General features: G+C 37.8%; 1 protein-coding gene across 1 annotated transcript; it reads right to left on the reverse strand.

Annotated features, from left to right (window-relative positions):
- Nucleotides 1-922: 922 nt before the first annotated feature.
- Nucleotides 923-20,551, reverse strand: LOC139121400 (DNA-directed RNA polymerase III subunit RPC7-like). The gene is made up of 6 exons (XM_070686234.1): nt 20,135-20,551; nt 18,316-18,445; nt 14,641-14,763; nt 2,187-2,272; nt 1,653-1,787; nt 923-1,170 (listed from the first exon to the last, which is right to left on the reverse strand). The coding sequence occupies exons 1-6, from the start codon at nt 20,249-20,251 to the stop codon at nt 1,081-1,083; spliced, it is 681 nt and encodes a 226-aa protein (XP_070542335.1). The 5' UTR covers nt 20,252-20,551; the 3' UTR covers nt 923-1,080.
- Nucleotides 20,552-20,555: the final 4 nt, after the last annotated feature.

Here is a 20,555-nt window from a genome sequence, read left to right on the forward strand (position 1 = left end):
CTCCCTCATGTAGACTGCCATACCAGTAATGGTTGAAGATTGTATGAGATAAACTAGTATATTTACAGAATGTCCAGCCAGTTGGAATAAGCCCCAGGGACAAATATTCTGGCTCTCAAACTCTTCCAATACTTTTCTGGTCTAGTGCTTGTTAGGGCTCATTGCCAAGTGTGTGGAGTAGGAAAAGTTTACAAAGTCTATCTTTTTTGAAAATTGAAATTTCAGTTTTTCCTCATATAACATGGGGATGGTGCACGATGGCCATTTTGAATTTCAAATATTGGTAATTTTTAGGTAATTTGTTTCTCTAGTACCTAATTTTGCTCTGTGACCCCTGATTTTCATTCTGGATTTTGAAAGGGAATGGTTGCAAGTTTCCTTGAGGAAAGTTTGAAAAAAAGTTGGTCTTCCAATTTTGAATCACGTACGCCATGACTTAAATCATACTCTTGTCAATATTATAAAAGCCCTGAGATTATCTAGGCTTATTTTAAGATTCAATTCTGGCACCTTCTGTCGACTTTACATTGCACAAAGGGGAATCATACATATTCATATCAGCTGAAACCATAGTACAGGAATAGTTACTTGCTTATGACTGTTAAATGCATGGCAATTCAACACTGAATTCTGTACAGGGGGAACTACACACACTGTACCTTAGCACTGAGAATACGCACAGTTCCTATCACTCTGTAATGTACTTTATTTATGTATCTGTTGTGAAATCAGGGTGTGAGATAAATTTGTAAAATCGGACACACTCCCTGAAATTTTTTTTCAAGTTCCCCTATGAAATCTGAAGGCACATAATTGTACAGCCCTGCCGACTGTGTCTTCATGTTTCTCTATCAGTAGTTTGGTGATATGCTTAACACTTTCACATTTTCATTCACTAATAATTACAGCATACACAACCTACTGGGAAGAGGATATAAAAAAATTTAATATTCCATTTTGCCATGTAGAAGGAAAGAAAATGCCCGTCACTTAAAGTGGAAAACGAAAATTTTCAGAAACAAAAATAGCAGTTCAGCATTTCATGTAACACACCTTACACAAAGTGTCATGACAAGAAAATTAATAAATGGGTCCATCATCCAAGTTGTCATCTTCATCAAGTCCGTAATCTTCGCCATTGTCGAAGTATGTCACATTGTAATCAGTGCCCTGCAAGGAATAATTATTAGGATCAGTTCCTGTTCATAAAATTTATCATGGTCTAAGTTTGTTACAGCCTAACTGATAGCAGACAAAATGTTCATCCAATGTAATGGAGCAATTCTGTCATGCATATGAGCACATATATGCATACGACCAACGTTGTTTGAAATACTGCACCGACAGGGATAATTTAATATTCTACAAATTACTGGGCTATGACATCAACGTTTTTGAAAAATAATGTTAGAAGTAAACTTTACATTTCCACCTTGCTTGGGGGTCCTAATTAGTCTAAAGATTATGAGTTTGGAATGTGAGATCTCGACATATCACGTCTTGCTTCTCAAAGCATATCGCACAGCGGATAGTGTTAACAGAAATTTTTGGCAAGTCAAATAACTACAGCCAAAATACACAGATCTAAAACCACCATAAAAATTCATTCACGTATCTCATATGTACAAAGGTCATTATGCTGCCTTTCTCACCTCCTCAAGATCCTCCTCATCATAGAATTCTTCTTCTTCAGCCTCCTCTCCCTCCTCTCCCTCCTGTTCCTCCTGTTCCTCCTCTCTCACAGTTTCTCCTTTAGTGTCCTTCAGTGTTTCCTGCTGCTCCAAGCTCTGTTTGTATGAAAACACTTCAGATTTCTGAAGATCTGATGAAATGGCAGAACTTTCATCTGTTCACTCAATGGTTCTACTCACTATGCCATTGGCTTTGACTTCAATTTTTGTATTTCAATATTTGAAAGACATACTATTGACAAAGGATGAACAAATATCCTGTGTTCTATGTATAAACTGTACATTTTTGTCAATTTTTTGCACACATGTAGGCACATGCACTTATTTCTTGCATAAAAGTTTCTTTCTGTTTTGCACTTTGTTTCATGATCATGGTGAAGCTATTTCTAGTTTTGTAGGTTTGAAGACACACAAGTCTACATCATTGCGTACTAGGCCTAGAAAGCAACCAGGCCACGATCAGATCACATGTTGCCTGTGTCACTGTTTACTTACCTCCAGTGTTTTCTTTATGACATCATCAGATAACGATTTGGATTTCTTAGCATCTATTGTTGATAGGTTTGGTCTAATGCTAGCTCCTAAAAAGTCAAAAACAATTTTACTTCATGTCTTCTTCACATTCAAACACTGTGAATGTGTTGTTTGAATGTATTATTCACATTGGTAATGGACTAATTGCTAATGAGGTATTTTACAGCAACACCTACCTGTCTGTTGCTATAGTTACTGAATAAAAAGAGATGTTCAAAAAATCCTGAAAATTACAATATGGACCACACAACTTGTGCAAGAATGGTACAGTGTGCCCCTTCATTTCATTGACTTAGGGGCCGTCGATAATAAAAGCTGACGCACAAGAAACGTAATTCCTTTGTTTTACTTGAAACCCCCTCCCTCCCCCTCAAAACGAAAGTTCTTATGCAAAATCAATTTCGTATTATGATGCTGTTTCTGACAAACCCACACGCACCTCTCCGATCCGCACGCCCATGAGAAAATACCGGAAGGGCACATTAATTAATAAACCTCCACTTTACGCGTTTCACTTTTTAAGACAGAACATTTTAATGTATTTTGCACGTAGGAAAATGTTTCACATACATGTTTCAAGTTGAAAAAGCATACAGGTTTTTATTTCACATTCATGTCTTTTCGTTGTCTTTTCTGTCTCCGTATTTTGTGGTCATTCTGTCTCGATGAACGCGAGGGTAGTTTTGCGTTCTCGCTGCAAAGTCGCACTTCGAAAACAATAGAAAACCCTTATGCAATTTTGACGCACACAAAACGAAATGAGCTTTTACCCCCCCCCCCCCCCCCCCCCCCTTAACGAAAGAATTACGTTTGTCGTGCGTCAGCTTTTATTATCGATGGTCCCTTAAGGTAGTCATTAAAAAAGAAACCTTAAAGAAACCTCCCAGTTTAGGTGTGCATTTTCAAATGAATATACTAATTACTGTAACATGTCTAGCGTAGTAGCAGACTTGACTTACGGTAGATGATGCTGACCAACAAATTTGCCTGCAATTGACTGCTGTAGAACAAATCAACATGTCACAAGAAATCCACGCTGCACTGTTATTGGACTACCTTTGTAGCGTCATCATTGGTGTACAACTTTTGAAAATCATCGATGACCGCTAATGATGGAATGTTTAATCTCTTAGCATTAATTCTGGTTAAAGTTACGTTATTCATGAAGTAAAACTCTCAATATTTTCTCGATACCTGATGTGAATTTGGTAGGCCATGCTGTATCTTCATTCTCAGTACGTCAAAATTAGTGGGCACACATGTACATCACAAACTTTCCAGTTGGGGTACATGCCTAAAAGTCCCTCATTCCCCAACATAAATTTTTGTCAATGATTATAAACAACGGCGGGGCAAAAGTTGTCAAAAAATGAACGAATCAAGGAGCTTTTTTCTGAACACTCCATTCATGTGACAATACTCATTCTCGGCACAAGTTTCTGAACGCATTGCTATACCTATGTCACAGTGGAATACTGTTGATGGTGAGGTGGCCTTCAGGTTTTGTCTATGTTTGTTGTTGGAAGCGCTGATGCTGCAGACTCAGCTTTGACTCCAAATACAAACACTTTTTCTTTTAAAGGGAAACCTAAGTCCAGCGACATTGACCGTTTATCCCTTCCAAAATCACCCTTGAATAAAATGCAGCTCAAATTTGCAACATAATTGCACGCGCCGACGACTACAGAGCGACGAAAAGAGACATTGAAGTAGACGACATTTATGGAAATGAGCTCGGAATCCCATGGGCACGAAAGGGCTCATGGGAGAAGCGTGCGTGACGTCATCGGCGATACACGAACGTGTGTGACAGCCTACCAAAGCATTGGAGTCTATGACTGCAGCAGTGCAGTTCTGCACGTTACGACTCTTTAATGCTCAATAGCATAAAAAATAGTTAACCGTTGTTCAGTTGAGTGCAAAAATCACCAAGGGAAGAACAAACGGAGTCAGCTTTTACCGTCTTCCCACAGAACAGCTTTTTCGAAGACAGTGGCTAAAGAAAGTCGGGCGAGTTTAAAAATCTGTAAAAGATACAACGTTATGTTCTAATTCTTTCAGGATGATTGTTTTATAAGGGATTTCGGGATTCTGATACCGATACAAGACGATACTACACAATGCGGTTCGTATCTTGACATGCTGAGTCAGCCTACTATCGCCGGGTTTAACCAGATAAATATTAATATTGGCGATTTCGGGACTCTAAATCCGAAGACGAAACTACACAAAGCGTCTCTTATCTTGACATCCCGGGTCTGCCAAATCTCCGATATATAACCAATAAATATAGGCAATTTCGGGACTATACCTTGTAATATTGATATTACAAGATATTGGAATGACTTTTTGCCTACTGTGTATCGGCACGCCGGGTGTGAGAAACCGCCGATATTATATTTACCCGATAAATATCAATTGCGCCGGAACTCCTAGGCTAATATCGATACCAGACGATCCTAGATTTACTTGCAATGTATGGTGTTGGCATGCCGGGTCTACGAAATCACGGATATTTATCCGATAAATATCGGCGACTTAGGACTTTAACTCTGATACTAGACGATACTTTGTCAAATCGTGGGTAAATATCCGATGTATATCAGAGATTTCACCACCTAACAGATCTGACCACCCGAATACCTCTGTCCGACTCTTAGTTCAACAAGTCATTGTTGATGACACAGTCCCCGCTTGTCCATTTTGTTATAATCTTTGGTGTCCAGGTAGCTGTGGTCTAGGTCGCTGTGGAATGACATTGATGCAACGGGTGCATCAGGCCTGTGACTTGCATAATAAAGTAATCTGAGGAACGTTCAATAAAATTGACCTATCTCTGCCAGTAATGACCATTGAAGGAACTTTTGATTACATCACACATAACGATGCCCTCACTGCCTCTAGTGTCATGACAGCACATACTATACACATGGTTTGGTGGAATTTTCGAAATGCTATGGGATTGGGTATGTTGTTGTAATCAGCCATCAGCAATTTCGGATCATATAATGAAACAATTTAATGTGCACAAGAATGCAGCCATAGTATTTTATCTTCGTATCACGTTTGAACAAAATCAGTCCATCGAGGGACAGTGACCCATGTTTATGTTTCAAAGACATAAAAAAATCACACCAAAATTGTAATCAAATGGCTGTCTCTTGACCATATGGATCATAGCACAAAATTAGTAGACATGCATATGTATGCCATAGTATTTTATCTTTGTACCAAGTCTCAACAACATTGGTTAAGGAATATTTGCATATAATTAAGCCTCAAAGACATGAAAAAATTCAAAAATGACCATTGGGCAGAGATATTGGAAAAAAATTTACAATCTGGCAGCCATATTGGAACATGTCACGAAGAAAATTGACATGTATGCCATAGTGCTTGATCTTTGTGCCAAGTTTGGACAAAATGGGTGTAATGACCTTTGAATTATGCTTCAAAGACATGCAAAATTCCAACAAAATGGCAGTTCTGCAGCCATATTGGATCCTATCGCAAGGTTAATTGATACATGCATATGCATGCCATAGTACGTGCTTTGCCTTTGTGCCAAGTTTGAACAAAATCGGTTCAAGGATGTTTGAGTTACGGTTCAAAGACATGAAAAAATCGCAAAAAATGGCCACCTGTCAGCCATATTGGATCATTTCACAAAATAAATTGGTGTTCATATGAAGGGCATACTGTTTTGCTTTTGTGCAAAATTTGAACAGAATCGGTTCAAGAATATCTGAGTTACGGTCCATAGACATGAAAAAATCGCAACAAAATGGCCGCCTCACGCCCATATTGGATCGTATTGCAATATAATTTGACATGCATGTGTAGGCCATAGTGTTATGCCTTTGTGCCAAGTTTGAACAGAATCAGTACGAGGATGTTTGAGTTATGGTTCAAAGACACGAAAAATCGCAAACAAAATGGCCGCCTCGCGGCCATATTGGATTGTATCGCAAACTAATTTGACATGCACATGTAGGCAATAGTGTTATGCCTTTGTGCCAAGTTTGAACAGAATCTGTTCAAGGATGTCTGAGTTATGGTCCAAAGACATGAAAAATCGCAACAAAATGGCCGCCTCGCGCCCATATTGGATTATATCGCAAAATTATTTGACATGGATATGAAAGCCATAGTGTTATGCCTTTGTGCCAAGTTTGAAGATAATCTGCTCAAGGATGTCTGAGTTATGGTCCAAAGACATGAAAAATCGCAACAAAATGGCCGCCTCGCGGCCAAATTCAATCGTATCACAAAATAAATCGACGTGCATCTGTAGGTCATAGTGCTATGCCTTTGTGCCAAGTTTGAACGAAATTGGTTCAGCAGTGTCTGAGAAACTGTTGATGACGGACGGACGGACGGACGGACGGACGGACGGACGGACGCACAGACGGGACCCAATCTATAAGTCCCCGCCGGACTTCGTCCGCGGGGACTAAAAATAGCATCCATGGCCGGAAGTCAAGAATACTGTATGTTTTACATTATTAGATTTATTAATGCACGAAATACATTTTTTACATGTAAAGCATTTTTTTCATTAAATGTCCCTCGGGACTTCGTCGAGAGGGCCGATCGGATATCATCGGGACTCGGGAGGCCGTTGCACAAATTACATTCTTTACATGTAAACATTTTTACTTGGCGATCGGGACTTGAACAGAGGACATATCGGAAATCATCGGGAGTTTGGGCTGGTCTTGTATGAAACACATTCCTTACAACAAGCTTTAAGACGATACTATTTTTTTAAATAGCGGGCAAATATTCATTATATCGGCGATTTCATCACTTTGAAGATCTGAGTAAGTCCGACTTCCTAAGTTCAACACCAGCTTCGAAAAACAGACGACACTATAATAGATTTGTCAAATCGCGAATAAATATTTTCTGATACATAGTATCGGAGATTTCGCAACCTTAAAGATCTGGCCAAGCTCGACTTACAAGGTAACACATACAATCAGTCAATCATTCCGTATCATTCACGAACCAAAGATTAATTTTAAGCGACTGATACAGAAAACTCTGTTTTAGAAACGTAGCGTTGAAGGATCGCAGGGTCACTCAGTCTCTCCAATCCAGTTCGGGGTCTCAGTTTACAAGCACAGTGACTCCCTCCGCTGAATCATACACAAAACGCAAGCAACCAGATATGAACTGTGTTTGAGATGCTTTCTAATTATTACATATCTTGGACAGGTTCAAATTAGTATGGTTTGATTTCAGTCAGGGAAAAGTAATACTCGATGTCAGAAATATCGCTGTCCGAACTCTCCATAGTCGTCTTACGAACACGCTGAACTGTACACAGTACTCCTCCAGCTGCAAGCTACAATCGTCTGTATCGCCGATGACGTCACGCACGCTTCTCCCGTGAGCCCTTTCGCGCCCATGGTATTCCAGGCTCATTTCCATAAATGTCGTCTACTTCAATGTCTCTTTTCGTCGCGCCGTAGTCGTCAGCGCGTGCAATTATGTTGCAAATTTGAGCTGCATTTTACTCAAGGGTGATTATGGAAGGGATAAACGGTCAAAGTCGCTGGACTTAGGTTTCCCTTTAAAGAATGTGTCTATTTTACTTGATAATCCCACTTGTAATGCAATAATGTATTTGGTAATTTCAAAAGAAACTTGTAACATTTTATGTGCCTGCCACCTAATGCTGAATTAGTTACATTTTAGTCCATTTTGTTTGCTTTAGTGTCGCACTCTACAATTTATACAAGAAAACGACCTCATTATATACACCCACTTACAGGCATGGCACTACCATAGGACTGTTTCAACATACTCCTTCTTGCTCAAGGACCTTTGCAGTAAGAACTTTACAAATCAAGCCATATGCAGATCATCAGATTCAAGCAAAGACTTAAACAGCAACAATGATACTACTTCCAAGACACCAGAGGGCTGGAGCCCACCACTAGTGTTGGGAAGTCTTTGGCGGAATTTAGCTTATAGGCGATCAGCATTGTAATAAAGTTGTTGACCTTGACCTCCCCAACACCTGTGTGTCTGTCTGTATTACTATTAGTATGGTATTAGTATAGGCATCATTTCAATGGAAGTTAGATTTTCCATGCCAGTCTCAAAAGCCAATCATGAGTTAATTTCTAATTTGAATACTGGTATGTAAAATTATCTTTATTAATGAGAACTAGTTGTGAGATAAACGGCAGTTTCCTGGCAGATTTGGAAATATCAATATTTTTATGAATTCTGGAATGCAGGGCACAGATATTACATAAAAATAGCGCCAATGGTACTTGATCACAACTGGCACATTGTGAAACTACTCTATCTCTGGGTACACCTGTACATGAAATACTGAATGGGTAGGTGCTGCGGGTTTGGAGTTTGTCAGTAAATCCACACAGAAAACAAAGTCCCGAAGTAGCGAATTCCAGCCATTTTCAAACCACACTGTTTGTCAGTGGGGTAAGCAATATTCGCAAAAATCACATTTCCAGGCTAATAGACTATGTTTTACGAAATCACACGTCCTTATTACAAAATAAAACGATCTTTGTCTTCAAATCAATGCGCCAGTAAACAGGTCCAGCAGCTAGTTATGTCATCAAGTCTGTAATGTTAAGGGTCATAACAAATGTGAGAAATCTAAAACATTAAATATGTTGTTTTTTATCAATTTTATTACCAAAAGCGCATGAAAATCTCTGATACTTTGAATCAGCCATCCTGCATATTTGTAACATTCATCAAAACCTCATTTCTGTTCCACAACTCATTAAATAGTCCACAATGCAGGATTGGTGTACATTCCAAAACTACATATATGAAAGACCCCTAAAATCAATTAGTTAAAGGGGGGGTTAGAAATTTCCAAAAACTATCTAACTGCTGCTCCGTTTGGCTCCATTTTTCTGAATCGGAACCTTGGAATTAGTCTGAATATCAATGCAGTCTGTTCAGCGGTTTTTGACTTTTTGTCGTTTACGGAAAATGGACACTGTCCACCACCGGTTGAAGCTAACCCTATATCACAACTTCCAGTTGTGATAATGACCTATGGTCATTACGGTATGTTAAAAATACCGCCAATGGCGCTTGGACATAATGACCGCCTAGTATTATCAGCATTTATCAACAACCCCACTCACTGTGAATTAGACACACCACGAAGTCAATGAGCAACATATAGCTTAAAGACTATTTTTCACATTGCGATTTTAAGCTCATTTTTATGAGAAAAGAGACATGTATATGTATATGGAGAAAAAGCAGAAGACATATTTGTAAATTGTTTGTTAAGTGACAATCATATATGCATCTCTTGAAATTTTGTGGTTATAAGGTATAACAGTAGTGTAAGAATAATAAGGTATGAATAAGTTAGTAAAGCTAAGTTGACAGTAATTAAGATTACAAAATTATACACTAAACTGAGGAAATCTGAATGAAATAAATGTTGAAAAGTTGCAAAGTCATGGTCATCTTTTGTCTAATACCTTGCGTAAGTTCATGAACTTTACATAAATCTTGCTACAGATTTGTTGCTAATGGGCAATAACTGTGTTTCAGATCATTTGAGAGCAATCTATCCATGACAGGTTTAAATTGTAATATACTTCTATTTAAAGGAGAGAAACTTCTCAAATAATTTTTTCCCTGTAATTTGCTGTGAGAACACATGGACAGATGCTCAGGACTCTATGCTGGTGCTACCTTGATAACTAACCTACAACTTGTAACGTCATTGTCTAACCTGTTCACCCCAATTTCCTGTAGACAGGTCCACACTCTCCATTGATAACAATGGGTTTGGGCCATACCATTGTAGTGAAGACTGTAACATGTGAGGTTGTGGATACTTTATCTCTGGAATGTCAAAGTCTGTATATTGACTCAAGGATGTTTACTTAACAAATGCCTAGGGTCATCTCAAAAGTGAGAATCTAAACTATGAAATATGTTTTTTTAATGCTTTTGATGCCCAAAAGACCATAGAAATCTCTTATACTTCGAATCAGCCATCCTGCATATTTCTAACATTCATCAAAACCTCATTTCTGTTCAACAACTCATAAAACAGTCCACAATGCAGGATTGGTGTACATTCCAAAACTACATGTATGAAAGACCCCTAAAATCAATTAGATAAAAAGGGGGGTTAGAAATTTCCCAAAACTATCTATTCGGCGCTCCGTTTGGCTCCATTTTTCGGAATTGGAACCTTGGAACCAGTCTATGTATCAGTATCAAATATCAACGCACTCTGTTCAGCAGTTTTTGACTTTTTGTCGTTTACGGAAATGGACGACATCAAACACCGGTTGAAACCACCTCTATATCACAACTTCCAGTTGTGATAAAAATAGCGTCAATGACACTGTAGCTCCCATCCTGGACTATTTAGTGTTTGTTCTCTGGTCAGATATTTGAACATGTGTGAAAGGGATAAAGTGCATGAAGTGAAAATACTTAAATGAAATGTACTGGAGACAGTGAAATATGTTTAATGTAATTATTCAGAATATAAATGGAAAAAATACAGAATTAGATATATCGAATACTGTGATACAACCATTAACTCAACAAGTCATTTACAATGACATAGTCCCCACTTGTAATAGGAGTATTAGTCTTGATGGGGCAGGAAAATGTGGTCATTAAGAAGTATCACTGGGGTGTATATGTTGAGATCCTATGGGCACATAGGTCTATGTTGTTGTTCCCAATTTGAAACACATGAGGCATGTCTAAGTTATGGTTCTAAATCGGGAAAAAAGATCAGACCTCTAGCAGTATTGGCCAGCCAAGAAATACATATGCGCATTATAAATGAGGTACAAGATGTGACATCTTAAGGTCTAATATCCTATCAAAATTGGAGGGTATAGAACTTGTGGTTACTGAAATATGCATATATATGTATAATCAAAGTCAAAGGTCATGGAGGTCACATGACATTTTGAAAAAAAAAAATTATATTGCTAATTAATCCCTATATGCCAAAAAAATCAGATCTCTAGCTCTATTCGCTTACCCAGAATTAGATGTGTACATAATTAATGAGGTAAAGCGTGTGTTGTCATAAGGTCTCCCATCCTACTAAATACAAAGGACATAGCACTTGTGGTTACTTATTTATTGACATAAACATATATTTTAGGGAAAAGGTCATCGAGGTCACATGACATTTGGTCAAAAAATTTCTCTCCTATAGTTATCCCTATATACCAACAAGTCATCGTTGATGACACAGTCCCCACTTGTTAATGGGTACTTTGATTACAGGTCCTCAGAGAGGATAGAGTCCTCTTCATTAGGTCTGTGATAAAAATACTTTTGAATAAATTCGCTTGATACATGTGTGAGTTGTAGTTCAGGACATGGAAAAATCGTAATAAAATGGCCACACGGTGGCCATATTGGATCGTATCACAAAACAAATAAATGTGCATATGTATGACATAGGTCAATGTCCTTGTAGCAAATTTGATTAAAATTGGTTGAGATATGCCTGAGTTACGGCTTGTACATGAAAAAATCATAACAAAATGGCCGCACAGCAGCCATATTGGATCGTATCACAAAACAAATTAATGTGCATATGTATGACATTAGTCAATCTCCTTGTACCAACTTTGAATAAATTCACTTGATACATGTCTGAGTTATGGTTCTGGACATGAAAAAATGTAATAAAATGGCCACACGGCAGCCATATTGGATCGTATCACAAAAAAATCAATGTGCATGTGCATGACATAGGTCAATATCCTTGTACCAAGTTTGAATAAAATCGGTTGAGTTATGCCTGAGTTATGGCTCTGTACATGAAAAAATCGTAACAACAGAGCGGCCATATTGGATCGTATCACAAAACAAATTGATGTGTATAGCTATGACATTGGTCAATGTCCTTGTACCAACTTTGAATAAAATCTGTTGACACATGCCTGGGTAATGGCTCTGTACATGAAAAAATGTAACAAAATGGCCACAGGGCGGCCATATTGGATCGTATCACAAAAAAAATTGACGTGCATATCTATGACATTGGTCAATGTCCTTGTACCCACTTTGAATAAAATCAGTTGAAACATGCCTGAGTTATGGCTCTGTACATGAAAAAATCGTAATAAAATGGCCGCCTGGCAGCCATATTGGATCGCATTACAAAACAAATCGACGTGCATCTGTATGACATATGAAGTAATCCTTGTACCAAGTTTGAATGAAATCGCTCCTGGCATCTCTGAGATATCTGCGTGAACGGACGGACGCACGGACGCACGCACGGACAAACGCACGCACGGACGGACACACGCACGGACATGACCAAACCTATAAGTCCCCCCGGACGGTGTCCGTGGGGACTAAAAATCAGACATCCAGCTCTATTGGCTCGCTCAGAATGAGATATGTGCATAATTATTGAGGTACAGTATGTGGCGTCATAAGGTGTCCAATCATACCAAACATGAAGGGTGTAGCACTTGTGGTTACCGAGTTATGGAAAAATATGTATATTTAAGGTCAAAGGTCACCGAGGTCACGTGATATTTTGTCAAAAAAGTTGTTTTGCTAAGTTATCCCCATATACCAAAAATCAGACCTCTAGCTCTATTGGCTCGCTCAAAATTAGATATGTGCATAATTAATGAGGTACAATATGTGGCGTCATAAGGTGTCCCATCATACCATACATGAAGGCTGTAGCACTTGTGGTTACTGAGTTATGGACAAATATGTATATTTGAGGTCAAAGGTCACCAAGGTCACGTGACATTTTGTCAAAAAAATTGTATTGCTAAGTTATCCCTATATACCAAAAATCAGACCTCTAGCTCTATTGGCTCGCTCAAAATTAGATATGCAAATAATTGATGAGGTACAATATGTGGCGTCATAAAGTGTCCCATCATACCATACATGAAGGCTGTAGCACTTGTGGTTACTGAGTTATGGACAAATATGTATATTTGAGGTCAAAGGTCACCGAGGTCACGTGACATTTTGTCAAAAAAATTGTTTTGCTAAGTTATCCCCATATACCAAAAATCAGACCTCTAGCTCTATTGGATCGCTCAAAATTAGATATGCGCATAATTAATGAGGTACAATATGTGGCGTCATAAGGTGTCCCATCATACCATACATGAAGGCTGTAGCACTTGTTGTTACTGAGTTATGGACAAATATGTATATTTGAGGTCAAAGGTCACCGAGGTCACGTGACATTTTGTCAAAAAAATTGTTTTGCTAAGTTATCCCTATATACCAAAAATCAGACCTCTAGCTCTATTGGCTCGCTCAAAATTAGATATGCACATAATTAATGAGGTACAATATGTGGCGTCATAAGGTGTCCCATCATACCATACATGAAGGCTGTAGCACTTGTGGTTACTGATTTATGGACAAATATGTATATTTGAGGTCAAAGGTCACCAAGGTCATGTGACATTTTGTCAAAAAAATTGTTTTGCTAAGTTATCCCTATATACCAAAAATCAGACCTCTAGCTCTATTGGCTCGCTCAAAATTAGATATGTGCATAATTAATTAGGTACAATATGTGGCGTCACAAGCTGTCCCATCATACCATATATGAAGGGTGGTAGCACTTGTGGTTACTGAGTTATGGACAAATATGTATATTTGAGATCAAAGGTCATCAAGGTCACATGACATTTTGTCAAAATATCCAAGATATCTGCGTGAACGGACGGATAATAATTTTTATTATTTGTGGCCTTATACATGGGAGTCTATGGAGATCTGCCTTATACATGGGAGTCTATGGACGTGTAAACTAAAAATATGCAAATTTCACCACGATTTGCCCAAATTTGGGAAAGGTCACTCCTATGCACTTCCGTACCAAGTTTCAAATCAATCGGACTTGTGGTTTCAGAGCAGGAGATTTTTTGACCAAAAATGGGAGAAAATTACAAAAAAATTCATGAAAAATAGCAAGTCCAAGATACTGACCAAAGATGTGCACAATCATTTCATGTCAGCCCAAAGTACTTACACGCTAATTTTTCATGTAATCTGCTCAGTGGTTATTGAGTTTTTTTCAATTTTGACTGTTTTTACATTTTTTCACTTAATTTGCATATTGTTGGCAATGACAACTTCATTTGAACAAAATCTCATCTACAGCCCATCATCCATGTACACACCAAATATCAAGATGAAATGTACAGCGGTTTTGGAGTTTTTGATGTTGACAGACAGACATACAGACATACAGACATACAGACACACAGACATACAGACATACAGACATACATACATACAGACATTTCCCTAGCCTATAAGAATAGCTTCCATTGCCATATATACATATGGCTATGGGAGCTAAAAATCACATAAAAATCACATACTATTTCTCTTTGCAGATGATATATTCTGAACTTACTTAATTTGGTTCTTTGCGATCGAATCTTCAGCTCTTGTGGCAACCTTCTCCAATCCGGTCGAAATCCAATAACACTGTCTTGATTTCCATTGGTTTGGTACTTGTCAGAGTATCTCTCAATATCTGTGGATAAAACAATGAGGAAATATTATACCTTGACATTCAGCTTTACTCAAGGAAAAAGAAGGTAGGTACTTGAAACAAAGCTATGGTAAAGTTTTTGTGCTGGTCATGGTAAGGAACGCCTGAATCTTGATATTTTAAGTGGCTATTCCATAGGTCATACTGAGTCAATAAGTGCTATTGCTGGGAGATGTTGAACTAAAATAAAAGTATTGCCGTGTTACCAGTTCACAGTAAAGCTCAATGAGAACAAAACACTACATCCCTTTTATTAAGACTGATATTCTCAATGGGTAGCTACAGGATTAGTTATGTTTTTTCTAAGAAGAGCCAACTTCAAATATTACAATTATGTTAGGGACCGTCTCAGATTGTCGCATAAGTTCAAGAAACGAAATTCCTTGATTTACATCAAAAGCGCAAAATGTTGATGTCTGCCTGAGAGTAAAATGTAGCATTTTGCCATAGCTAGTGGAGAACATGTATCCCCTGATCACATTACTGGTACATGTGTATCATAAAGTAATCGATCAAATTTGAGTACTATTAACCATAGCCTGACATGAACAGGTTGGAAGCAGTTTCAGCAAAATTTGTTGGTATGAGTGTGCAGTTTTTGTTTATTTTTACACACACTGTAAAGAGAACTTGTGATGATCACAAAATAAAAGTGAATAAGTGAAGTTCACCAACTGAATGGAGGTAAGAACCCCCTCCCCCGTAAACAAACAAATTTCGCTTTTTGAACTTATGCGACAATCTGAGACCGTCCCTTAATCAGTCTGTATTGCAACCACAGCATCACTACACATAAAATCAAAGGCAGTTGTTTTGTTACTTATGCCATTGTAATCACGGGTAATTATTGTTTGGTCTCATCTTAGTACCAACAAGTAAAGGAAGTTTATGTGGACAGACAGTGGAAAAATTAACCCCACACTAAGATGCCATATATAAGAGAAGACAAACGTAAAAAGGAAAGAAAATGACTTGCAAGCAATCCACAACTTTAATGATCTTTGCTATGATTGGGTTACATTATTCACCACATATCAATAATTCTTAGAAAAATTGTTCCAAGGCTATGAATAAACACTAACTTTGTGAATGCAATGTAGTAGAGTAATAATGGTGGCTGGTTTTTTTTTTTCTGACTCAATGCAGTTGAGTTATCATGTGATTCCAAGAGAAAATTACTGCTGATTGCGTTTACTCCAAATATGCACAAATCCACCATTCAGAGTGTTATCTCAAACAAATGTGATGGCGTCATGGGATGATATTGCCGAATCTCATTTCAAACATAATTAACATTACCATGTTAAAAGGGCTAAAATGGCTTGTTTACACAATCACGTCTTGAACCAAGTTTGTCTTACAACTGTACAGCAACAATCACCTTGCATAATCTTGCTGGCTAAAATCGCCTGATGAGGGCGCTATGACATGGTCTTAAAGATTCTCATCTCAGATCACAAGTTTGCTAATATATGTACCGTAGTAATATTCAGTAATAGCATTGTGTACTGCTGCAATATTAGCAAGAATGCTTGTCAATTTTATCAACCCTCTTTGTCTAAAATCATGTGAAACTCCACCTATGGCCAGAAAAAATTTATCACAATTTTCAGTAATAGCATTGTGTACTGCTGCAATATTAGCAAGAATGCTTGTCAATTTTATCAACCCTCTTTGTCTAAAATCATGTGAAACTCCACCTATGGCCAGAAAAAATTTATCACAATTTTACAATGTTGAGCATTCAAATTCAGGTCTTTCCAGTGCCCGGACCCTTGGCCTAAAATGGCACTTGCACTTAATAACAAAATATAGATTATTATTATTATTATTAGACTTTATTTAAACTCGATAAACTGTTGAGCCTGAGGCTCTTCTCACACAGAGTCGAGTATAACAACATTTACAATATTTACATTAAAAAAAAATAAGTCAGGAAGAACACTTTATACTGAAAAAAAATGTAAAAACGCTACAAGTAAAACAATCTAAAAACAAATTTAAAATTTACATAACAGTAAGATTAACCCATCTTTTTAAAAAAAATGGCACTTGCAATTTTTTTTGAATGATAGAAGTGAAGAGCTAGATTTGATCTCTCCAGGCAAAGTATTCCATATTTTAACCCCGATGTACATAAAACTTCTTTTGAAAAATTGGGTTCTATGCCCTGGAATATACAGATCTTCCCTGTTTGCAGACCTTGTGTTACGTCCGTGGATCTGCTTTACACCTCTAAAAACATTAAGATAATCAGGAGCAAGGTTATTCAGAACTTTGTACATTAAAACTGATTCATTGTATGAAACTCTTTCACGAATTGGCAACCACCTTAAGGATTTAAATAAAACATAACTTGGAGTATCAAAAAGATGTTCCATGGAGAAGATTTATTATAGCTTAGCATCATCTTCTGAGCAAACATTGACACCTTGCAAAATTTAAATACTGTTTTTATACAAATAATTGTAAATATTGTCGGATACTATAAAGAATGACAATTATTAGAGGTACCATAGAAGAGTTCCAAATCCAATCCCACTTTTTAAAATACATCCTGCAGAAGTACAACATTCCCTCTAATTTTATGCAGTTCACAGTACTTTATGAAAACTTTCAGCCATCAAATATGTACAGCATGTGTAGGGACTTAATTATGACTGAAGCATTGCTACTTCTAGCAGTATAGTTCTAAAACATTCCTATACAAATGGCTTTAGAGGTGCATTGTTGACCATGCAATAAAGATATGCCATGATGTATTTACCAAACTGAGAAAAAACTGCTGAGTAAGCATTTTTTGCAGTTTGTTTTTGGTATGGAAAGAAACAATCTTGCCATTTATCGTGTGAACTAAAACAGTAACACCATTTTTGAATACATCTTTTGAAACGACTTCTCATTCTAAGGCTTTTGTAAAGTTTAAAAAATCACAATATTAAAACGATGTTTTCTTGCATTCCTACGTGCAAACCAATGGAATCGCCTGATATTGCAGTCCATGGGTACATCATTTTCTTAAATTGACACAAAATGTTCTTCTCTTTTTAAGTTTTAATATGAATATTGATGACTATATACACAATAAAGCCACAACAACCTTAGTGTTTCTGTACCAAATTCACTTGTAAATCGTTGCAAAGAAAAGTTTAATAGAAGGAACATGAATTTATCTCCATAAAGGCAAAGGGAGTACAGACAGTACTTGATCCGACAATTGACAATGTAGTAACTGAAACAAAAGCCAGGAACATGCAGGTTATATGCTGGACACAACCAAGATCTAGCAATGCTCAATGAGCAGAAATTTTATATTTGCCAGAGTGTGACTTGGATTCAACAAGCCTACAATAACAAACTGTATCCCGGAGGAGATACATTCAAATTTAGCAGCACCACTTTGTTAATATTCAATAGCCCAATATTTAAATACATTACAATTTATCTATCTGTCAGGAAATGCTTATGACAATTGTTATGTGTGTCATCAAAGCATCTTGGATTCTAGATTAGGTGCCGGTACAGCATTCTTACCTTTCTTTCTGTTCTGTGGCTTGATGAAATAAGGTGAATCCCTGATTGTCCCTCTGTATTCCTGTTTCAATGCCAGCATGTAATCATATTCTTCACCAGCCAATAACAGCACAGGTTTAAACTCCAGTGGCTGTGATTCATATGATAAAATTAAACTTCTTTAAAATGAAGCTGTTCTACAAAACATGAATACAATTGTCACCTGTTACAGCCTTAAAAATGCTACAAAAACAAGATCTATCTAATGGACTTTTAACATTCATGCCAGTTTTTGGCAGCTTAATAATGAAGTTACACTGGTTACTATGGTAATGCACTTTCAATAAGCTAGAGTTTCAGTGTTGGCAAATTGTTAAAACAGTAGTGGTTTGTCAAACTTTTTGTCTATTGAATGAGCTAAAACATTTTTACTAAGAATGGTATATGGGTAAGGCACAGCGAGAGGAGCTGCTCCATTTTCTATGGTTGAAGTAAATGGCTTGGGAATCATGGCATCCCACATCCCTATTAAGGAAATATCCCCCTCGAAGTTCAAACACTTAACCCTTTGAACCCGGCTCGGACATAAATGTCTGCATGACGTCATAGGGTACCAGGGGGTCAGGGTGCAAAGGGTTAAAGGCCTGTGTTGGCACCAGATTGTTTCATCAGAAAATTTACCCACCAGATTACAATTTCAATGGAAAACAAAAGGCTATCACACGTCCATAATCCTCATACAGACTAGAACAAAGACAATCCCAGGGATCAAAAACAGTGCCTTTAATAACTTTTGTCCAAGGTAGCTCTAACTAAATCAAGAATAGAAATCAGGGTCAGTGTGCAAATTTTGAAACTACAGAAACAAATTGACTACAATATTTACCATTATTTGGAATTCAAAATGGCCACCATGAATGATGAACAGTTATTACAATAGTTACAAAATGAGCGCCCACGAGCAGTAGACTAGAAATGTATTGGAAAATTTTGAGACTCCAAATATTGTACCCGAGACACATAATATCTTAATGACTGCTTCAAATGACATGTAACAGAGCACTAGGAACCCAAAATAGCAACCTTAAAGTCTTCTATAAAAAGCTGTGGTTCTCATTACAATCATCATTGCTTCATTGTGTTGCACATTTGTAAATTTGCATGTGCACAAACCTATGCAGGTATATGTAGATGGTATGTGCAATGTAAATATGTTTGCATATGAATGTCTATGACTTATGGACTTTAATATCTATGCACATGCATGAGTATGTGAATACATAAATATACCATCATTAGGGCAGAAGCACTGTGTGTATATTGCATGAAACAATGAGCACATTGACCTCCATTTTAACTTTATGAAGAATATATGCCTTGTTCCCGAGAAAATACAAATGGGGGGGGGGGGGGGTGGGGAGGAAATGGGTATACCAGCATTATTTTGTCACAGTGACGGCAATATGTATTTGTATGTTATCAGTCTTTTCTAAAACCATTACATCATCAAACCATTTTTTTCCTTCACCTGCTGACTTTTCACCCCATTCCACCCCCACCCCCCCCCCACCCCCTCCCAAAAGATAACGACGGCAAAACACTACAGATGAATGAGCTCGTGACCCATGCCAAGCTGGGGGATGTTTCGGTTGATTCATTAACGAAGGCACCCATCACAAATACTGATTGATACCACATGGCAGGCCGGGCCCTGGCAGTGTATTTCAGCTGTGCCATTTTCAATTGTAACAATACAAACAGAGCACACAATACATTCATGAAGCATGATCAACGTTTTCTACTCCGACAACAACTTAGCTAACGTGATTTCACAACTTACAGGGAAAACAGGAGGGGGTTCTAATGTTGGCGGGGGCAAATCTCCCCTGCCAATGCCCAGGGTTTCTGCAGCAACAGCTAATGCCCCTCTACCCCTACCACGACCACGGCCAGCCATGGAGGGGTTTAATAAGTCTGAGTAAGAGAGCCTTGTCGAAGTTGTCCTGTCAGAGAGCCATATCTTCAAAATTCACGAGAGCTGTGTTCGACGACGTACGACTGCGCTGATTCCACTTGCCTACAGAAAACAGTATGTGGAGAATGACCTTATTTACGATAGATGTCCTTGTTGTTGTATCAATATAATGCCACATGCAAGTCTTCAAGGTCACATCGGCTGCTGACCTGTTCTTTGCAGTGATAATACACAGTCACGTGGAAGGATCGTGTAAATGCAGACGTACATGAATTCTCTCATGACA

This window comes from Ptychodera flava, chromosome 21 (genome assembly GCF_041260155.1).
Source record: "Ptychodera flava strain L36383 chromosome 21, AS_Pfla_20210202, whole genome shotgun sequence".
NCBI classification, from domain to species: Eukaryota; Metazoa; Hemichordata; class Enteropneusta; family Ptychoderidae; genus Ptychodera; species Ptychodera flava.